The following is a 14,231-nucleotide window of genomic DNA, read 5'->3' as shown; positions in this document are numbered from 1 at the left end:
CTACAATTCTACTCTCTTAGATCCCTATGACTAGATTAAATAGAATTGCTTTGAAAGGACATGACTCAAGAAGTAATGATTCTGTCTCACCAATTTCTTGTGTCTCCTGCAGTTGATAATTTCCTATTGTGGGTCTAACTAGAACCAGGTTTATGTTTTTCTCTGCTGGAAACTCATGAGCTCTAGCTGTGAATTGTCATTGTCCTTAGAGACCATCTTTGTGGTGTTTTTCCTCCAGCTTGAGTGCTGAATCCATTTGTATTTTAATTTCTCAGCAGGGCACTTATGCCTTGAATATAATAAGCACAGAGCCCACACCTCTGATTAGCTTGGACTTGGTTTGATTGCTTACTCAAGGGCCAGGTCAAACACAAAGCTTGCTGACTTACCAGCATAGAGGACTTTCCAGCCCCTTGCAGAGAGAGGACATTGTTTTTGAGCTTCTGGTTTTATGCATGGGCTCTCTTCTTGCCAAACACTTTATCTTCTCTCCCCCTCAAAGCATTAGAAACTCAGCCACAGCCCACAGACCTATATCCTGGATGCACACTACCCACCAACTACATGATTTCTGTTGGAAGGATAGGCCAGGTTACCATCTTAATGGAATACAAACTGGATTTTTTCATAGGTGAACACCAACCTCAAAAACAAAGGCAAAAGACTCTTAAAACAGGAAAATCTTAGAAAACAAAAAATACAAACAGAAGTGTAATTCAAATCACGAGGGAACATGGGGAAGGGGATGAATCTGGTTAAAATACATTATATGAAATTCTCAAATAATTAATGAAAATAATTTTTTAAGGAAGTAATCATTCCTCCCTGTGGCACACGTTCATCCTTGGCATACTCTATGCAGCATGCAGGATTGGGCTACCCTGGGCATGAAAGGTCCAGCTAGAGCTCCCCACCAGTTAGCTGAGCCACATAATCAACATTTCTACTAAACCTGCACAGGGTCAGTGAGCACAGGAGTAAGGGAAGGCTCTGGATAAAAGTCACCAACACAAATTTTACTCTTAGAAGTTTTTGGTTCAGCAACTCTGCATTTTTCTCAGTTTCTATTTGCTGTTTAAAGGCAGGTAAAATCAATTCCACAAAAGTAAGGCATCTCTATAATGTTGCTTCTCCCCTCTAGAAGATATTACATTTAAAAATAGAAAGATGCAAGTTTGTCAACTGTACTACAAATAAATGTTTTGCCTTGTCAGTACTGGGGCTGCTGACGGTAACAGTCAAAGTTCTGTAAAGCACTGTTAACTAACTGCAGGTCTCCATTATGGCTCCTGAATTGGGGCTTCTTCAGAGCTAGGTGGTATCAAGACTGGCTTTTGGAGAGAGAGAAAGAGAGAGAGAGAGAGAGAGAGAGAGAGAGAGAGAGAGAGAGAGAATGCTCCTGGTAGAACAGGCATCCTTTCCATTCTTGTTTCACTTGAATTAAAAAGATTCAGTCCTAAATGTTGTGAGAATTCTCCAAGTAAGCAAAAAGCATGCTCTCAGGCATAAGCACTGAATCTTAGGCCTCACTCTGGCCCAGTTGCCCAGCTGGGAATCAGTGACTGCTTTAGCATGCTGATATCAACCACAGTCAGAAGTCAGTTTGCAATTTCTATTTAAATTGGCTATTTCACAATATGAAAACAAACACCAGTTCCTTGAAACTGCAGTACACCTTGTACCTCTCAGAGATCACATTGGCCCCAAGGCCAATAGGCTGTGGGAGGCTGTCCATCTGCCATGGCCTGACTCTATTTCTTGTATTCTATTCACATTTGCTTTTAATGTGTCTTCTCACCATTCTAGGTTCTTTGTATTTGATCACGACTTTATTTAAAAATAAACACATTAGAATTTGTCAGTTTTGTTTCCCTGCAGAGAGACTCTGCTAAAAGCTTCAGTGTCTCAAACACCATCTTGAGACCATGACCACAGCTACACTATTGTCACAAATGTCGGTCTTATGTTTTAAAAAACATTTTAAGCAGCAAGAAATTGTGGGTTGATTGATAGACTCTTGCCCCACCCAGAAATTATCTAAATGCCCTATGTTACTAGCAGGGCACACTGCTTTTGAGTGACAAAGAATAAAACCTGAGCCTGTGTGAACCACAGTAAGGATGGCATGAGGAAAACTATAATGTTTTTATAAATTGTATTTACTAATGCACAATTATTGGACATATTGAGGTGGTTTTGGCAGTATACTTTCTCTGTGCTTGGAGTTGTTTTTGACATGTATTTAAAACAAGGGAAATTTACTCAGCTGCCCAAATTAGAAGACCAGCAGTAAGCTGGGGACACTTCTTCATAGACAAAGACTCCAGAGCATGGCTATGTATGTGGAAATGAGATGCTAAGGAAGGAGGTCATCACTGTAGATGATTCTTGGTATGCCTCTCAGCTGTGTCCTCTTCCCTAGAACCTGAACTGGCCCCAACAACTCACCTGTAACAAAAAGGACACAATATCAGGGCTCCTCTGAGTCTTCTCTGGAGCTTCCTCTTTCTTGTCTCCCATTTGGAATCCTGGGGTGCCATTCAGGGATTGCAGCTATCAGTGGCCATGATGGTGAAGAGGGAAAGATGCTAGGTATGAATGAAGCCATCTTGGACCCTTCATAGGAGCATAAGTTAGAGATCAAGCAGCCCCATTTAATGTCAAAGTGGTCTGACCTGAATTCCTGATTCTAAAATAATAATTTATCATCAAATGGTTGTGTTACACAACACTAATTCTGGAGTCACCTGTTACCCAGCAACAGATAATTAGGACAGTAAGTCCCCTCTACCCACAGGGAAGTCCTCAGTGGGGAATGAAATGTGAGCAGGTAACTCAGTCCTTAGATTGCATTCCAGAAGCAAGTGATCGACTAGGAAACCAGGCAGAGTCCAAGAAGCAGGAGGGATTAATGAGTGACAGCTTCTCTAAGTAAGAATGAATGGTAAGATCAAAGGAACACTGATCAATTAACTTTTTCCTTGACGCCTCTTACATTTCCAGTTCCAGGGTCACCCTCATCCTAGGTTGCTTTACTATACTTTGCACTGCTCTGTCTCCTAGCTGTGGTCTACAAAACAGAGGTACATCAGGAGAACCTTCTGGCTGTATCACACCCTTGACCTGCCCAGCCCTCACCTAGGTCATTGTTGACTCTAACTACAGTAAGCTTAGTCATTTTTTTTTTTTTACAAAGATTCATTATATAGCTCTGAATAGTGTCAAACTCCTGATCTGATCCCTCTGCCCCGGTCTCATGAGCTGGGGTTATAGGAATGTACCACCACATCAATCAAGAGAACTTTTGTGAGTTACATCAGGCCTGGCTGAAGCTAGCACTTCTTTTAGAAATCCAAAGTGACCCAATGCAGCCCATCTGTCGGCAGACAGGCTATGGGAGATCATGGGAGCAACATGAAGCAATTTTTTGGACACAGCAAATGCTGTCAGTGTGACCTCCACATACCTTGGCACTCAAAGTTCTCATTGCCAAGGACCTGTGACTACTGGAAAGCTCACAGCAGAGTGACTAGTCATTGGCTGGGGAGGTAGAAGTATGGGAGAGTCAGCTCAGGAAGATGCTTGTCCTCAGCACTGGTGGAGGGAATTGAACTGAACGTCCTAAAGGTTTGCCTTCAGGAAATATTTTCAAAATATTCTCCAGACCTCTTCAGTAAGACCTACACAACTATCCCTGCTCACTGTCTGGCCGTACGCCGCTCTTGGCCTGCCTTTCCTGACTCCATAGTCTCAGTGACCTTCTCTGTGACCACCTTCACATTGTCCCTGCTCTTAATCCTTGTCTCAGCATCCCTCGGGGAGCCCAGCCTGACTGGAGTGACATTTAGAATAAAAGGATATATTTTCAGTGATATATGCAGCTAAAGCATCCCCACTATCTCAGTTCTGTCCCAAAAATGCTTTTAAAAGTACAGAGGGAAAGGAAAAAGGAGATGGAGACATTGGAAACAAAGATGAGGACATATCACACAAAAGATGTGAGCGGACCAGAGAGGGTGCAGTGCATTCAGTAGAATCCGAAGGGCTCCCAGGAAAACCCCATGAGCATCAGCCCCATGTACCAGTCAGCCTTGTGATGTACTGAAGTGTTAAATAACATCCAGCAATTGCCTGACCTCTGAGAAAGCCTTTCCCCACCACACCCAAGTCCCAAATGAGACCTGAACAAGTGGAGGGGCCTTTAGAAAGGGGCTGGGATATAGGCACATTCAGGGAAAGAACATTTTTAACTGTACAATTAGTATGTTCAGGGAGCTTAAAAGTGAAATTATTTTTCGGGAGCAAAATAGAAGTGAAAATGCGGCAGAGGGAGAAGAAGAAAAGTCTTTGGAAATACCGCAGGTGCCACTCAGAATGAAATCCCATAAAAGGCTTGGAGGGGTGCTAAGGGTAACCCTCCTGGCCAAGAGCAAGCAGTGGACCATAGTATGTGAGCACACACAAAAGAGACAGGTCAAGGTTAGTTCAGCAACTGAACAGGAAGGACTTTCACGTTAGTGTTTTAGAATACCAGGAAGAAGGGTGCTCTCAAACATTCCTAGAGAGAAGGGAAGGTCCACAGAAGTATACTGAGAGCTGCTGATGCTGGCCTGGTGAGTACTGGAAATGAGAAATGCATGAGAAAAGGTTGTAAAAATTTTCGGGAAAAAAAAAAAAAAAACAAGCTCCCATGTGGAATTATATATCTGGCTAAACTGTTAAATAATCAAATAGATAGAACATGGTGATTTACAGGTGCACACAATCACAAGTATGGATTTCTAGGCATCTTCAGGAGCACATATTGTAAGGCCATGTCTTCCTGAGTGGAGGCTGGAGACCAGGAAATAAGAAGTTCACCACTGGAGGTGGTAGCAGGAAGTGGCGCACACCTTTAATCCCAGGACTCAGGAGACAGAGGCAGGTGGATATCTGAGTATGAGGCTACCCTTACCTACATAGTGCTAAGGCTGCCTTGTTGAGGTGGTGGGGTGTCAGATTTGCATGAGGTACAGGTCTGCACTAAAGAACCAAAGAACATGAGGAAAATACTACAAATTTTGAATTCGGATTTTTGCCCAGGCCAGTGATCTGTGGTACAACTCTCACTAAGTGGTGCTGGTCAAGCAGCCTTGACCCCAGATCTCAGCCAGCACACATCACAAAGGGACACCACAGACACTCCACAGCACGCAGTCTGGGTACAACATACAGCTAGGGACAGAGATGCTCTAGGGAGATATCTGAACATCTTGGCACCAAGGTCGAACGTTCAGGATCTCAATGTACACACAATGAACACAACTGTGAGTGTCTAGTGCCAGTGGAGGCATGGCCTCCCTATAACAAGATTGATGAGCTGCTGTTATCAGGCCTTCTTCATGAAACATAGAAGCCACCAAACCCTGGGGTGCACTCAGCTAGACTTCCTTTTGGGGGGTGGTTGTTATATATTCTTTATGCTTCCACATGCTGGCCCTGGACCCATGCAGATGAACCTATAAATCAGTGTCAGCATGCCTGGTGGCAGGGGGGTGGTATGCTGTGAGGCAGGTTGCCCTCAAGAGCCTGTTCAGGGAATGTGAGATCTGCTGTCCTGTATCCAAAGCACTGTCCCGTCTCAGAAGGTGTCAGCTGAGGCTTTTCTCTCCCTGTGGCCTCTGTCTTCCAGACCAGAGTCGGGCTCCAAAGCCAGTGTATACCCCCAAATTGTCTCAGAGCCTGTTAGTGAGCCTGCTCTACTCAGGACATACCAACTGACCTTAATGTGGCATGTTAAGGTGTAACAGTACTTAAGAATGCAGAAAGTTTCCCTGTTAGATCACAATTGGAGATCGAGTGAGCATGGAGATAAGGGCCTGATTTTCAGATCTAACCAGTGGTAAGTGGTTAGACATTTTTGTTCAGACTTCCCATCTGTCCCTCATTCCTCTTAAACTTTGGTAACAGGGCAGCTAATGTTGGAAGGAAAGCTGTTTGTGTCTCTTTCTGGGGCTCATCGTGGCCTGCCCTGTGCTCCTCCCACTGCCAGTACAGCTCTCGGTGTCTTGTCATGACACAGCGGATGTTAGCTGCCAGTAAATCATGGAAATGACCTTGAGAATGCAGAGACATGTAAGGCAGCCAGGTACTCATACCATAGAAAACACAGGCAGTCAAGGGGCCCACAGTGTTAGTAATTTTCAGAGAAGTGGCTGCAAAGACTGCGGGAGCCTGTCACAGACTCGAGGAGGTGGGGGGCCAGTGTTTGCTGCCAAGGCCCTCACGCTGTGCGTGACCTAGGACTCTCCATGAGCAACCAGCAGCCTGGCTGGGTAGATGATGCAGAACATGGAAGTATCTGGCCTGAATGCCTTCTTCCCTTTAGGATAGTAACTACAGGAAGAGCAGAGCCGCAGGGCACGCTTTCAGAGAAAATCGTGCTTTTTTTTCAAAACCTCAAACTAAGCGGTTTCCAGCAGAAGGAAATGGACACTTTGAGAACTGCTTGTGTGTGTGTGTGTAAGATTCTAATCTAGAGCTAGAGAATCCTCAGCACAGGGTTGGTCACTGTCCCAACTGAAAGACCAGAGCCCAGGTACTTCAGAGAACATAGTCTCATCCTAACAGGAGACTGGGTGTCCTCAAGGAGAGCATGCCATGGTTTTGCTGATAACTGGGGTCCCTGGATGTCAGTGAGTCTCCTGTGAAACTTCAAATTTGAGCACAGGTCTGTGGACACTTGTGATGTGGAGATGCTGGAACCATGAGTTTCTACAGATATCGAGATCCCTTCCCTGACTCCATGGAATTTCCTTCATCCTGAAGCTATTTCACTGTGTCCAAAAATGGGGGACCAGGAGAAGAAAGGAGAATATTCCAGCCTGTGAAACTATGTTAAGAAAAGTCAGTTGGGTGACCCAGGGACCTAGGTCTTCAGCACAAAGGGGAGAGATTAGGGAAGCTAGGTGGTATCAGCCTTACAGATCTGCAGGTCTGGAAATGTCTGGACCCACTAGTAGACTCTGCAGGAATCCTGGCAGAACCACCCTGCTTCCCCATAGAAAGCAATACTTATTTTAGATTGAACCATCACCTAGCCCTTGCCCATGGATGAGCTCTCCTATCAGCCAGACAGAGCCATTAAAATGGCCACCCAAGAAGAAGAAACAAACCACTTCTCTGCAAACTTGGCATGTCTTACCTCGACAGTCAGAGCAAAGTGACCATCACATGTCAGAAAGCCTTGAGTTCTTTCACAGGGACACAGTGTGTTCCTTTGACCCAGTTGTTGGGTGGCCACAATTCTAGCTAAAGAGACGTGAATGGGTAGGGGCAACTTTAGGCTGTCCTCACCAAGAGTTCCCCATTTTTTTTAGAGGTTTTATAGTCTCAGTTTAAGATTTTATTTATCCGTTCATTCCTTTATTTACCTCTTTATTTAATCTGTTTGTTGTGGTGTGGTATGGGATCAGGGAGGCAGGCATTGCAGGCAAGCGCACTACTCTTGAGCTCCATCTTGGCCTTCTTTGTCTCAGCTGGAATTGCTTCTTATTCATGAAGGTGAACTGCTTTCTTGAGTCTGAATGACTGCTTTTGCTCTCTGATTTTAAGATCAGATCTTCCTTTATCTTTACAGCCAGACAAAAGAAGATTCCTCCTCATCTCAGGAATCAGAGTGCATACCACAGTGCTCTCTGCATGCCCAGCTCCTCACGGTTTAGGTGGTTTCTCCCTTTCCAGCTATGTCTAAAACCCTGGGCTTGCATATGGGCCTGCATTATATTTTCTCTCAGGGTGTTCTCTCTCTCTCTCTCTCTCTCTCTCTCTCTCTCTCTCTCTCTCTCTCTCTCTCTCTCTCTCTCTCTCTCTCTCTGTTGATGTGCACAGAAGCTTGTGGAGGCAGAGATCAGAATCAGAAGTGTGTGTGTGTTGATGTGCACAGAAGCTTGTGGAGGCAGAGATCAGAATCAGAAGTCTTCCACAATCACTTTCCATTTAGTTTTTGAGACAATCTTTCACTGAAACTAGACCTTACCAATTTGGCTCGACAGGTTAGCCAACAAACCCCAGGGTTCCTCTGGTCTCTGCCTCTCCAGCACTAAGTTTCCAGGCACATACTGCCACAGCCAGCTAGGGGTTGAGCTCAGGCCCTCACTTGACACAGTAAGCCCTTTCCTTTACAAACTAAGCCATCTTACCAACCCAGTTTCTAAGGTTCTCTTTTCCTGTGACTTTATCTGTGGGCTGAAATCCACCTGTACAGTGTTCAATAGTAGAGAAGCCATGGCTGCTGGCCACACCAAGGCCCCTCCCTGTGCCCTCCTCCTCCTCCGGCATGCAAAGGTGCACATCAAGCCATCGCTACTCCAGGCTTGTGAGCCTCCTGCACTTTCTGTTTTATGACAGACATTACTCACAACATGTTGGCTAAAGGGCAGGGAAAGAAATACCCAGGCACAAGGGAGCTTGTTCTTAATCTACCGAGGAAAGAAGGCAGCAGTGTTCTCACCACAATAAGCGTAGGCTAACGGGGCTTCTGGGACTGTGAACCATGTCTTTGTGGCTAGGAAGGTGTATTCAGAAGGGTGGGGGACACTTAATGCTTGCTACACACTGTCACCTCCCTCTTGTGCAGCCTGGTGGCTTTCAAAGTTCTGGGTTCTAAAGTGGCAGAAGAAGAACCAAAAGAAAGCCCCTGTAGTGGCCCTCCAGAGGTGCAGCCCCTAAGCCCAGGAGCTTGAATTTAGTTACACTCCAAAGGCTGGCTGAGAGCAGATTCCATTCTGGCTAAAGGAGCCCCCAGATAGACATTCTGCATGTGCCTCTGTGGTAGTATTAATTACTTCCTCCCAGGGACCATGTGGTGGTTTCCCAGTGGCTTTAGGGGTGAGGGGATAGCCTATGGTTAGAACCTTCTAGAGGCAAAGATTCTGAGCTACAGTGAGGATGAACAAGTTGTCTATCTGGAAGATGACTCCACATACCTGGTGGTGAGCAGAACCCTGAGGAAGGATCAGGAAGAGGTTGCCAGAAGCCACTGAGGACAGGTACTGAGTACTGCATCCTGAGGAAGGGTGAGGATTCAGTGCAAGGAGAGATTCACAGGGGTGGGAACAGATTCCCAGTCTTTACAGCCCAAGAAGCAGACATCTTCCACTGGACAGGGATATGACCACGACCGAATCTAAGGCAGACTGACAAGCCAGTTCCTCTAGACCTCTGACCACAAGAACTGTGGGACATAAGTGAGTAGCCTTGCTTATGGCCACAGAGGTTGGAGATGTCATGTTTCTTAGCAACAGATGATAGACACAGCACAAACTTCTAGACTGTGAGGGCTGAGGTCTATTCTGGTACAGAGAGCAGCAAGTCAGGCTGGGTCTCAGGGAAGCTGCAACAGGTAGGTGGCTAGTTCACATACAAGCAAGCAGTGTTTTCACACCCATGGGATACGCTGAGACCAACTTCTTGGGGTGCTTTCTAAATACTCACCTTTGCCATAGGAGTTTCCTGTGTAGATCTGAGTATAGACAAATCTAGTTATTCAGGGCGCTCTTGGTTCCATCCAATCTCCCCACCCTCACTGTGTCTCTGTTCCTTGTCCTCTTCTCCTCCTTCTCCTTCCCCAACAGAGTGGTCAGGAGCAGCTGGGCTGCTTGAAGAACCCACTGAGCTGGGCCGGTCTGTTTATGAAGCAAACACTTGCACATAGTCTTGCCTCCATCATCTGCAGACAGGCTGAGCACTCCTACCTTCATACCTAGCAGTTAACCTGTCATAGAACCCTATGGTCTTAGCCAGGAGGTAGGCATCTCTTCCGGTTTGTCCCCTCCCAAAGGGTCAAGAAGAAGGCTGGTAGCCACAGTTATCCACTTTCTGAGATGAAGGGTTGGTGTGGAATCCCCTTCTTGAGGTCATGGGTTAGGTAAATGACAGCTGTTCTCATGGCTTTGGGACTCCAGAAACTCTCTGATCCTGGGAAAGGGAAATGTGAGTGCCTTGTGGAAGCACAGCATGACCTTACCTACCTGATGCTTTGGCCATCTCTACCACACTGTCCTCACGTCATACCCCCTGGTATTGGTTAGAAGAAGAAATACTCAACAACTGAGCAACAACAACAAAAGAGAAAGCAAGGTCTTCTAAGGCAGACTAGGAGAAGGAAGGAGTAAGCCTGGTCATCAGACATGGAGACTTGGGTTATGAGTGCTTTGGCTCCCTATGCTCAGAACCTTGAGTACAGGGCCAGAGTTCAACTATAGAGATGGGCAGGCCACTACTCCCTGCTTTCACCCCTGGACAAACAAAGATCAATTACTAAGGGCTAAACCATGCACGGCTTTTGAAGGTGATATTTCAGCACTTACGCACGTGATCATCCATTAATAGTTATTGACTGCCCACCAACATCACCATCCACCTCCTATGGACATGCTCTAGGTTCCCAGTTGACCATAGAGGACAAGGGAAATGCAGGCCCACTATGGTCCATAGTAAGTACCCACAGGTTCAACTCTGATGAGTCAGGGAAGTGGCACTCAGAAGATCTTCTGGAAGGTTCTTGATCAGCTAAAGTGGACTCTGCACCCACCCTCCAGGCTTCCTTTGTCTCTCCTCCTCCATACTAGCCCAGGCACACCATGTGAAGGCTAGGATAATGCCAGGCAGTGGCAAGCTGTGCTGCCTGCTGATGTCCCAGGGCTGTTTGGGGTTAATGCCAAGAAGGGCAATTAGAGTGAATTATGTTATAGGACATTGGAGTGTTTGGGAGCATTGCTATGTAAAATGAAACCCAGCTAATTATAGCTTAATTAATTAATTACTGCAGTCCTTTGAGGCTTCTCATTTTAAATTCCCTCAACTCTGTTTCATCAGAACCTTGTCCACTGTTAGCTTCCAAGCTCAATGCCAAGAAGGAAAAAAATAAAACCCAGCTTTGAAGATTCAGAAGCTAGTGTCCAGAGCAGTGGCAGAAGTGGGTTCTTATGAACACATCACAGATTTCCAATCTCACTAAACCAGCATCAGGAGATTAGGAAAATGATTTTCCTACTCACCAGTTATCTCCAAGACTGACCTTCTATATAACTCATGGCATATGTTATTGCTTTTAGGTTAAGTGAATAGTATGTCCTCCTGTACCCACATATAATGCAGAAATATCACAGATGCACCATAAAAAGTGGGACCAGTGAGAAAATACAGCTTTTTAGAGATGGCTTGTGAGCTAGGGGATGCCACAGAAGAATGGGCTCTACCTTTCTGCTGAGCAGTGAGTCCTCTGCTTCTCTGCATCACTAAGAGTTACAGGGGATCATGTGTCTTGGCAGCATCCACTCTACTGGCCCATGAGCCATGTGGCTCAGGAAGTCCCTCCGTATTGCTACAACTTAATCCAACAGTGCTCTACTTCCTGAATCAAGGAGCATGCGTAGTATGGCAACAAGACCCAGCCAGCCAGTAGAATCTAAACACAGGGATTTATGCTCCTCACCCAGCAGATCTGGGACGGGAGATTTCTGAAACTAGTTCACAGGTCTCTCAGTGTTGACATGAGCTTCCATAATCACCTCTGGGATTCCCCACAGCCTCAAGACACCCACTATATAGATGGCTCCATGTCCCCAGGCAGGAAGGAGGAATGTGTCTTATGTAGTTTCATGGCTTAACAGAGAAGAAAAAACTTCCCAGAGTTCTTCCAAAGATGAATGAGACCTTCCTACAACACTCAACTAACTCCCCTCCCTGGAGAGTGTGTTTAGTCTCAGTTGTGGAAAGGGACTAGGAAGGGAGAAATTAAAGAAGGATTTATGAGGTCTGCCCTCAAAATGCTGATTCTGAGCCAATATCTAATCTCAACATCACTGTTTACCTCATAACTCCAAGAAGTTTAAACCTAACTCAGCTTTTGCAGGGGTGGGGAGCAGTCAGGGGTCAAAGGTGCCACAGCACATGGTGGCTAACTTCTGAAGAATGGAACCTCTAGACTTCTGGGATGCATTTAGTAGTATTATGCCCTACTTTTCTCTCTGGGAAATGAAAGATACAGTTTCCTTCCCCATACTTCTATTGGGCTATAGAGATTGGGAAATGTCCTTTAGAAATTGTTTTCCCAATGAAAACTATACCATCGCTAAGTAGGAAGGGTGTCAGTAGAGATGAGAGCCTCACCCATCCCTGGCATATCATTCCTGAGACCCTGCCTTCACATTTGTAGTCTCTCTGGGATTCTTCAAGATGTGACTTCCTTAAAACAAGACAGAATGGGAGCTTCGACTCCCTTGACATGTGGGAGCAGCGACAAACACCAGCCATACACTCCTTTAACAGTTAGAGACTTACCAGGTGCCCAGTCATTACAGGGATACTTGCTGGTCCCGTGTCCTTGCCTATATTGGCACATCCTCTCTGTAATCCAGTGAAGTTGAATGCTGTAAAGAGCCAAGCAGAACCCTTTCCTCGCCATTATTTCCAACTTGTTCATTGTCCCTCTGTTTTTCTCTGCCAACTCTGCAGACAAACAAAGCTGTGGCCAAAGGAGACTTCCACCAGGCCAGCACCAGCTCCCGGAGGGCCCTGTTCCTGGCAGTGCTATCCATCACCATTGGAACTGGCATCTACGTGGGTGTGGCTGTCGCCCTCATCGCCTACCTCTCCAAGAATAACCACCTGTGAGCTTCCTAAAGGCTGGCAGAAGGAGGGGAGCCGGGCCACGTGTGCGAGGGCGGTGAAGAGACACCTGTGTGATACTGTACAGTACAAGTGATTGCCAAATGACTCCATGATGCCCTGGAATCTTCTACTCCTGGACTACTTCTTCTTTTTTTTTTTTTTTTTAATTTTTCCATTTCATCTTCAGCACTGTGCAGAGCACCAGGCAGCCAGCAATGCTGATTCTTCCACATGGAAGCTCCAAAGATTCCAGCCCAGTGGCTGAGCCTGGGTGGATTCTAATGGATCGATGATAACCCAGCTCTGCAGCCTGCCAGTGCCTGGACCACCACCCCATTAGCAATATATAAACAGTTTAAAAAATATGTTTATTTTTTATGGACTATGGTGCAATAGGCAGAATGCAGGAGACATGTCACCACTTGCTGTGGCCTGCTTAAGTCCTCTGTGTCCCCCATCCTTGTGGCTTCCTTGTCAGACACAAGTGAGGCTGAGAAGGAAAAGAAAACACCTGCTGGGAGATCGGCTGTCTCTGTCCACAGATGGGTCCTGCCTGAGAATTCAAAATTAGAGGAGCATAGCGCCTATCCTGGCCCTGCTCAGTCCCAGCACGCTGCCCCAGCTTGGAGCATCAGGCTTCCTGCAGATACCCAGCAATACACAGTTCTGGGGCCTCATTAATCTTAAAAGGGAGGCAGCCATAGCCCCGCCTCTCTCAAGAACAAGCCCAGCATTTGCCCCAGGAACCTGAAGGAGAGGAACTGTGAAGACACACAGGATGTTTAACTCTTGGTTGCTCATCCTGGTCACGAGCAGCAGTACTGGGATGCCGGGAATGAGATGGGCCTTACTCTGTCTAAATGAATGGCTATTTTCTTGTCATTTTTTTAAAGTGCAGCTCTTGCTTCATGCTGCTTCAGTTGCCAGATGAATGCTGAGAAATAAGTAATCACAGATGTTTTAATACCATGTCATTGCTGTTTTACGAGTGTTCGTTATTTAACAAAAATTATCTTTTAGCTTGTTTGCTTATGACTTTTCTTTCTGATGAATGGTGGTGTTTGGACTCTGTTGTGATAATTTACTTCATGTTTTACTGGCGGAAGAGCCAGCCAGCACTCAGCAACTATGGTTAGGTGGCCTTGCAGGGAAAGAATCATGAATCACACAGCCCTAGCTGCTTAAATGTCCATCTTGAGCCGTCAAAGGATGTAACTCTGTTGGGATTCTCCCTGCAGCTTTTAAAATATTCCCAGAAATACTGACTTAGCTAGTCAGAAATCCAGCCTGATGATTTCAGTGGATACTACAGGTGAGAACCCTGCCAGGAATAATGATAACAGGTTTAATCTCTCCCACTTGACACTGCCCACCTTGACCTTGAACTTTAATGTTTTCAAACTTACTAGCATTGTTTTCCTGAGTTAATCACAGCATTCATCTCAAAAAGTTAATCCAGAACATTCTCTAAAGCCATAGTTCTAGGACGAATGTATAGAAGATGCCCAGACACTCCCCAATGAGAGTTGAATGAGCTGGCCATATGGAAAGTATAGGAATGGAGGTCAGCCTAACCT

General features: G+C 45.8%; 1 protein-coding gene across 3 annotated transcripts in view; it reads left to right on the top strand.

Moving 5' to 3' along the window:
* The window catches only part of Syndig1 (synapse differentiation inducing 1), a 164,121-nt gene extending 150,396 nt beyond the window's left edge, over window positions 1-13,725 (top strand). For 2 of the 3 annotated variants that reach the window (XM_036186362.1, XM_036186363.1), the window contains exon 4: window positions 12,499-13,680. In XM_036186362.1, the coding sequence (XP_036042255.1) occupies window positions 12,499-12,657 (159 nt within the window). In that variant the 3' untranslated portion in view covers window positions 12,658-13,680. Of the gene's footprint in view, window positions 1-12,498 lie in introns of all 3 variants that reach the window. The other variant, XM_036186361.1, reaches the window with a different exon arrangement.
* Window positions 13,726-14,231: the final 506 nt, after the last annotated feature.

The sequence above is a fragment of the Onychomys torridus genome, chromosome 4 (assembly GCF_903995425.1).
Source record: "Onychomys torridus chromosome 4, mOncTor1.1, whole genome shotgun sequence".
Taxonomy (NCBI): domain Eukaryota; kingdom Metazoa; phylum Chordata; class Mammalia; order Rodentia; family Cricetidae; genus Onychomys; species Onychomys torridus.
Note: the sequence above shows the minus strand (reverse complement) of the source record. Positions and strands in the feature narration are given on the sequence as shown.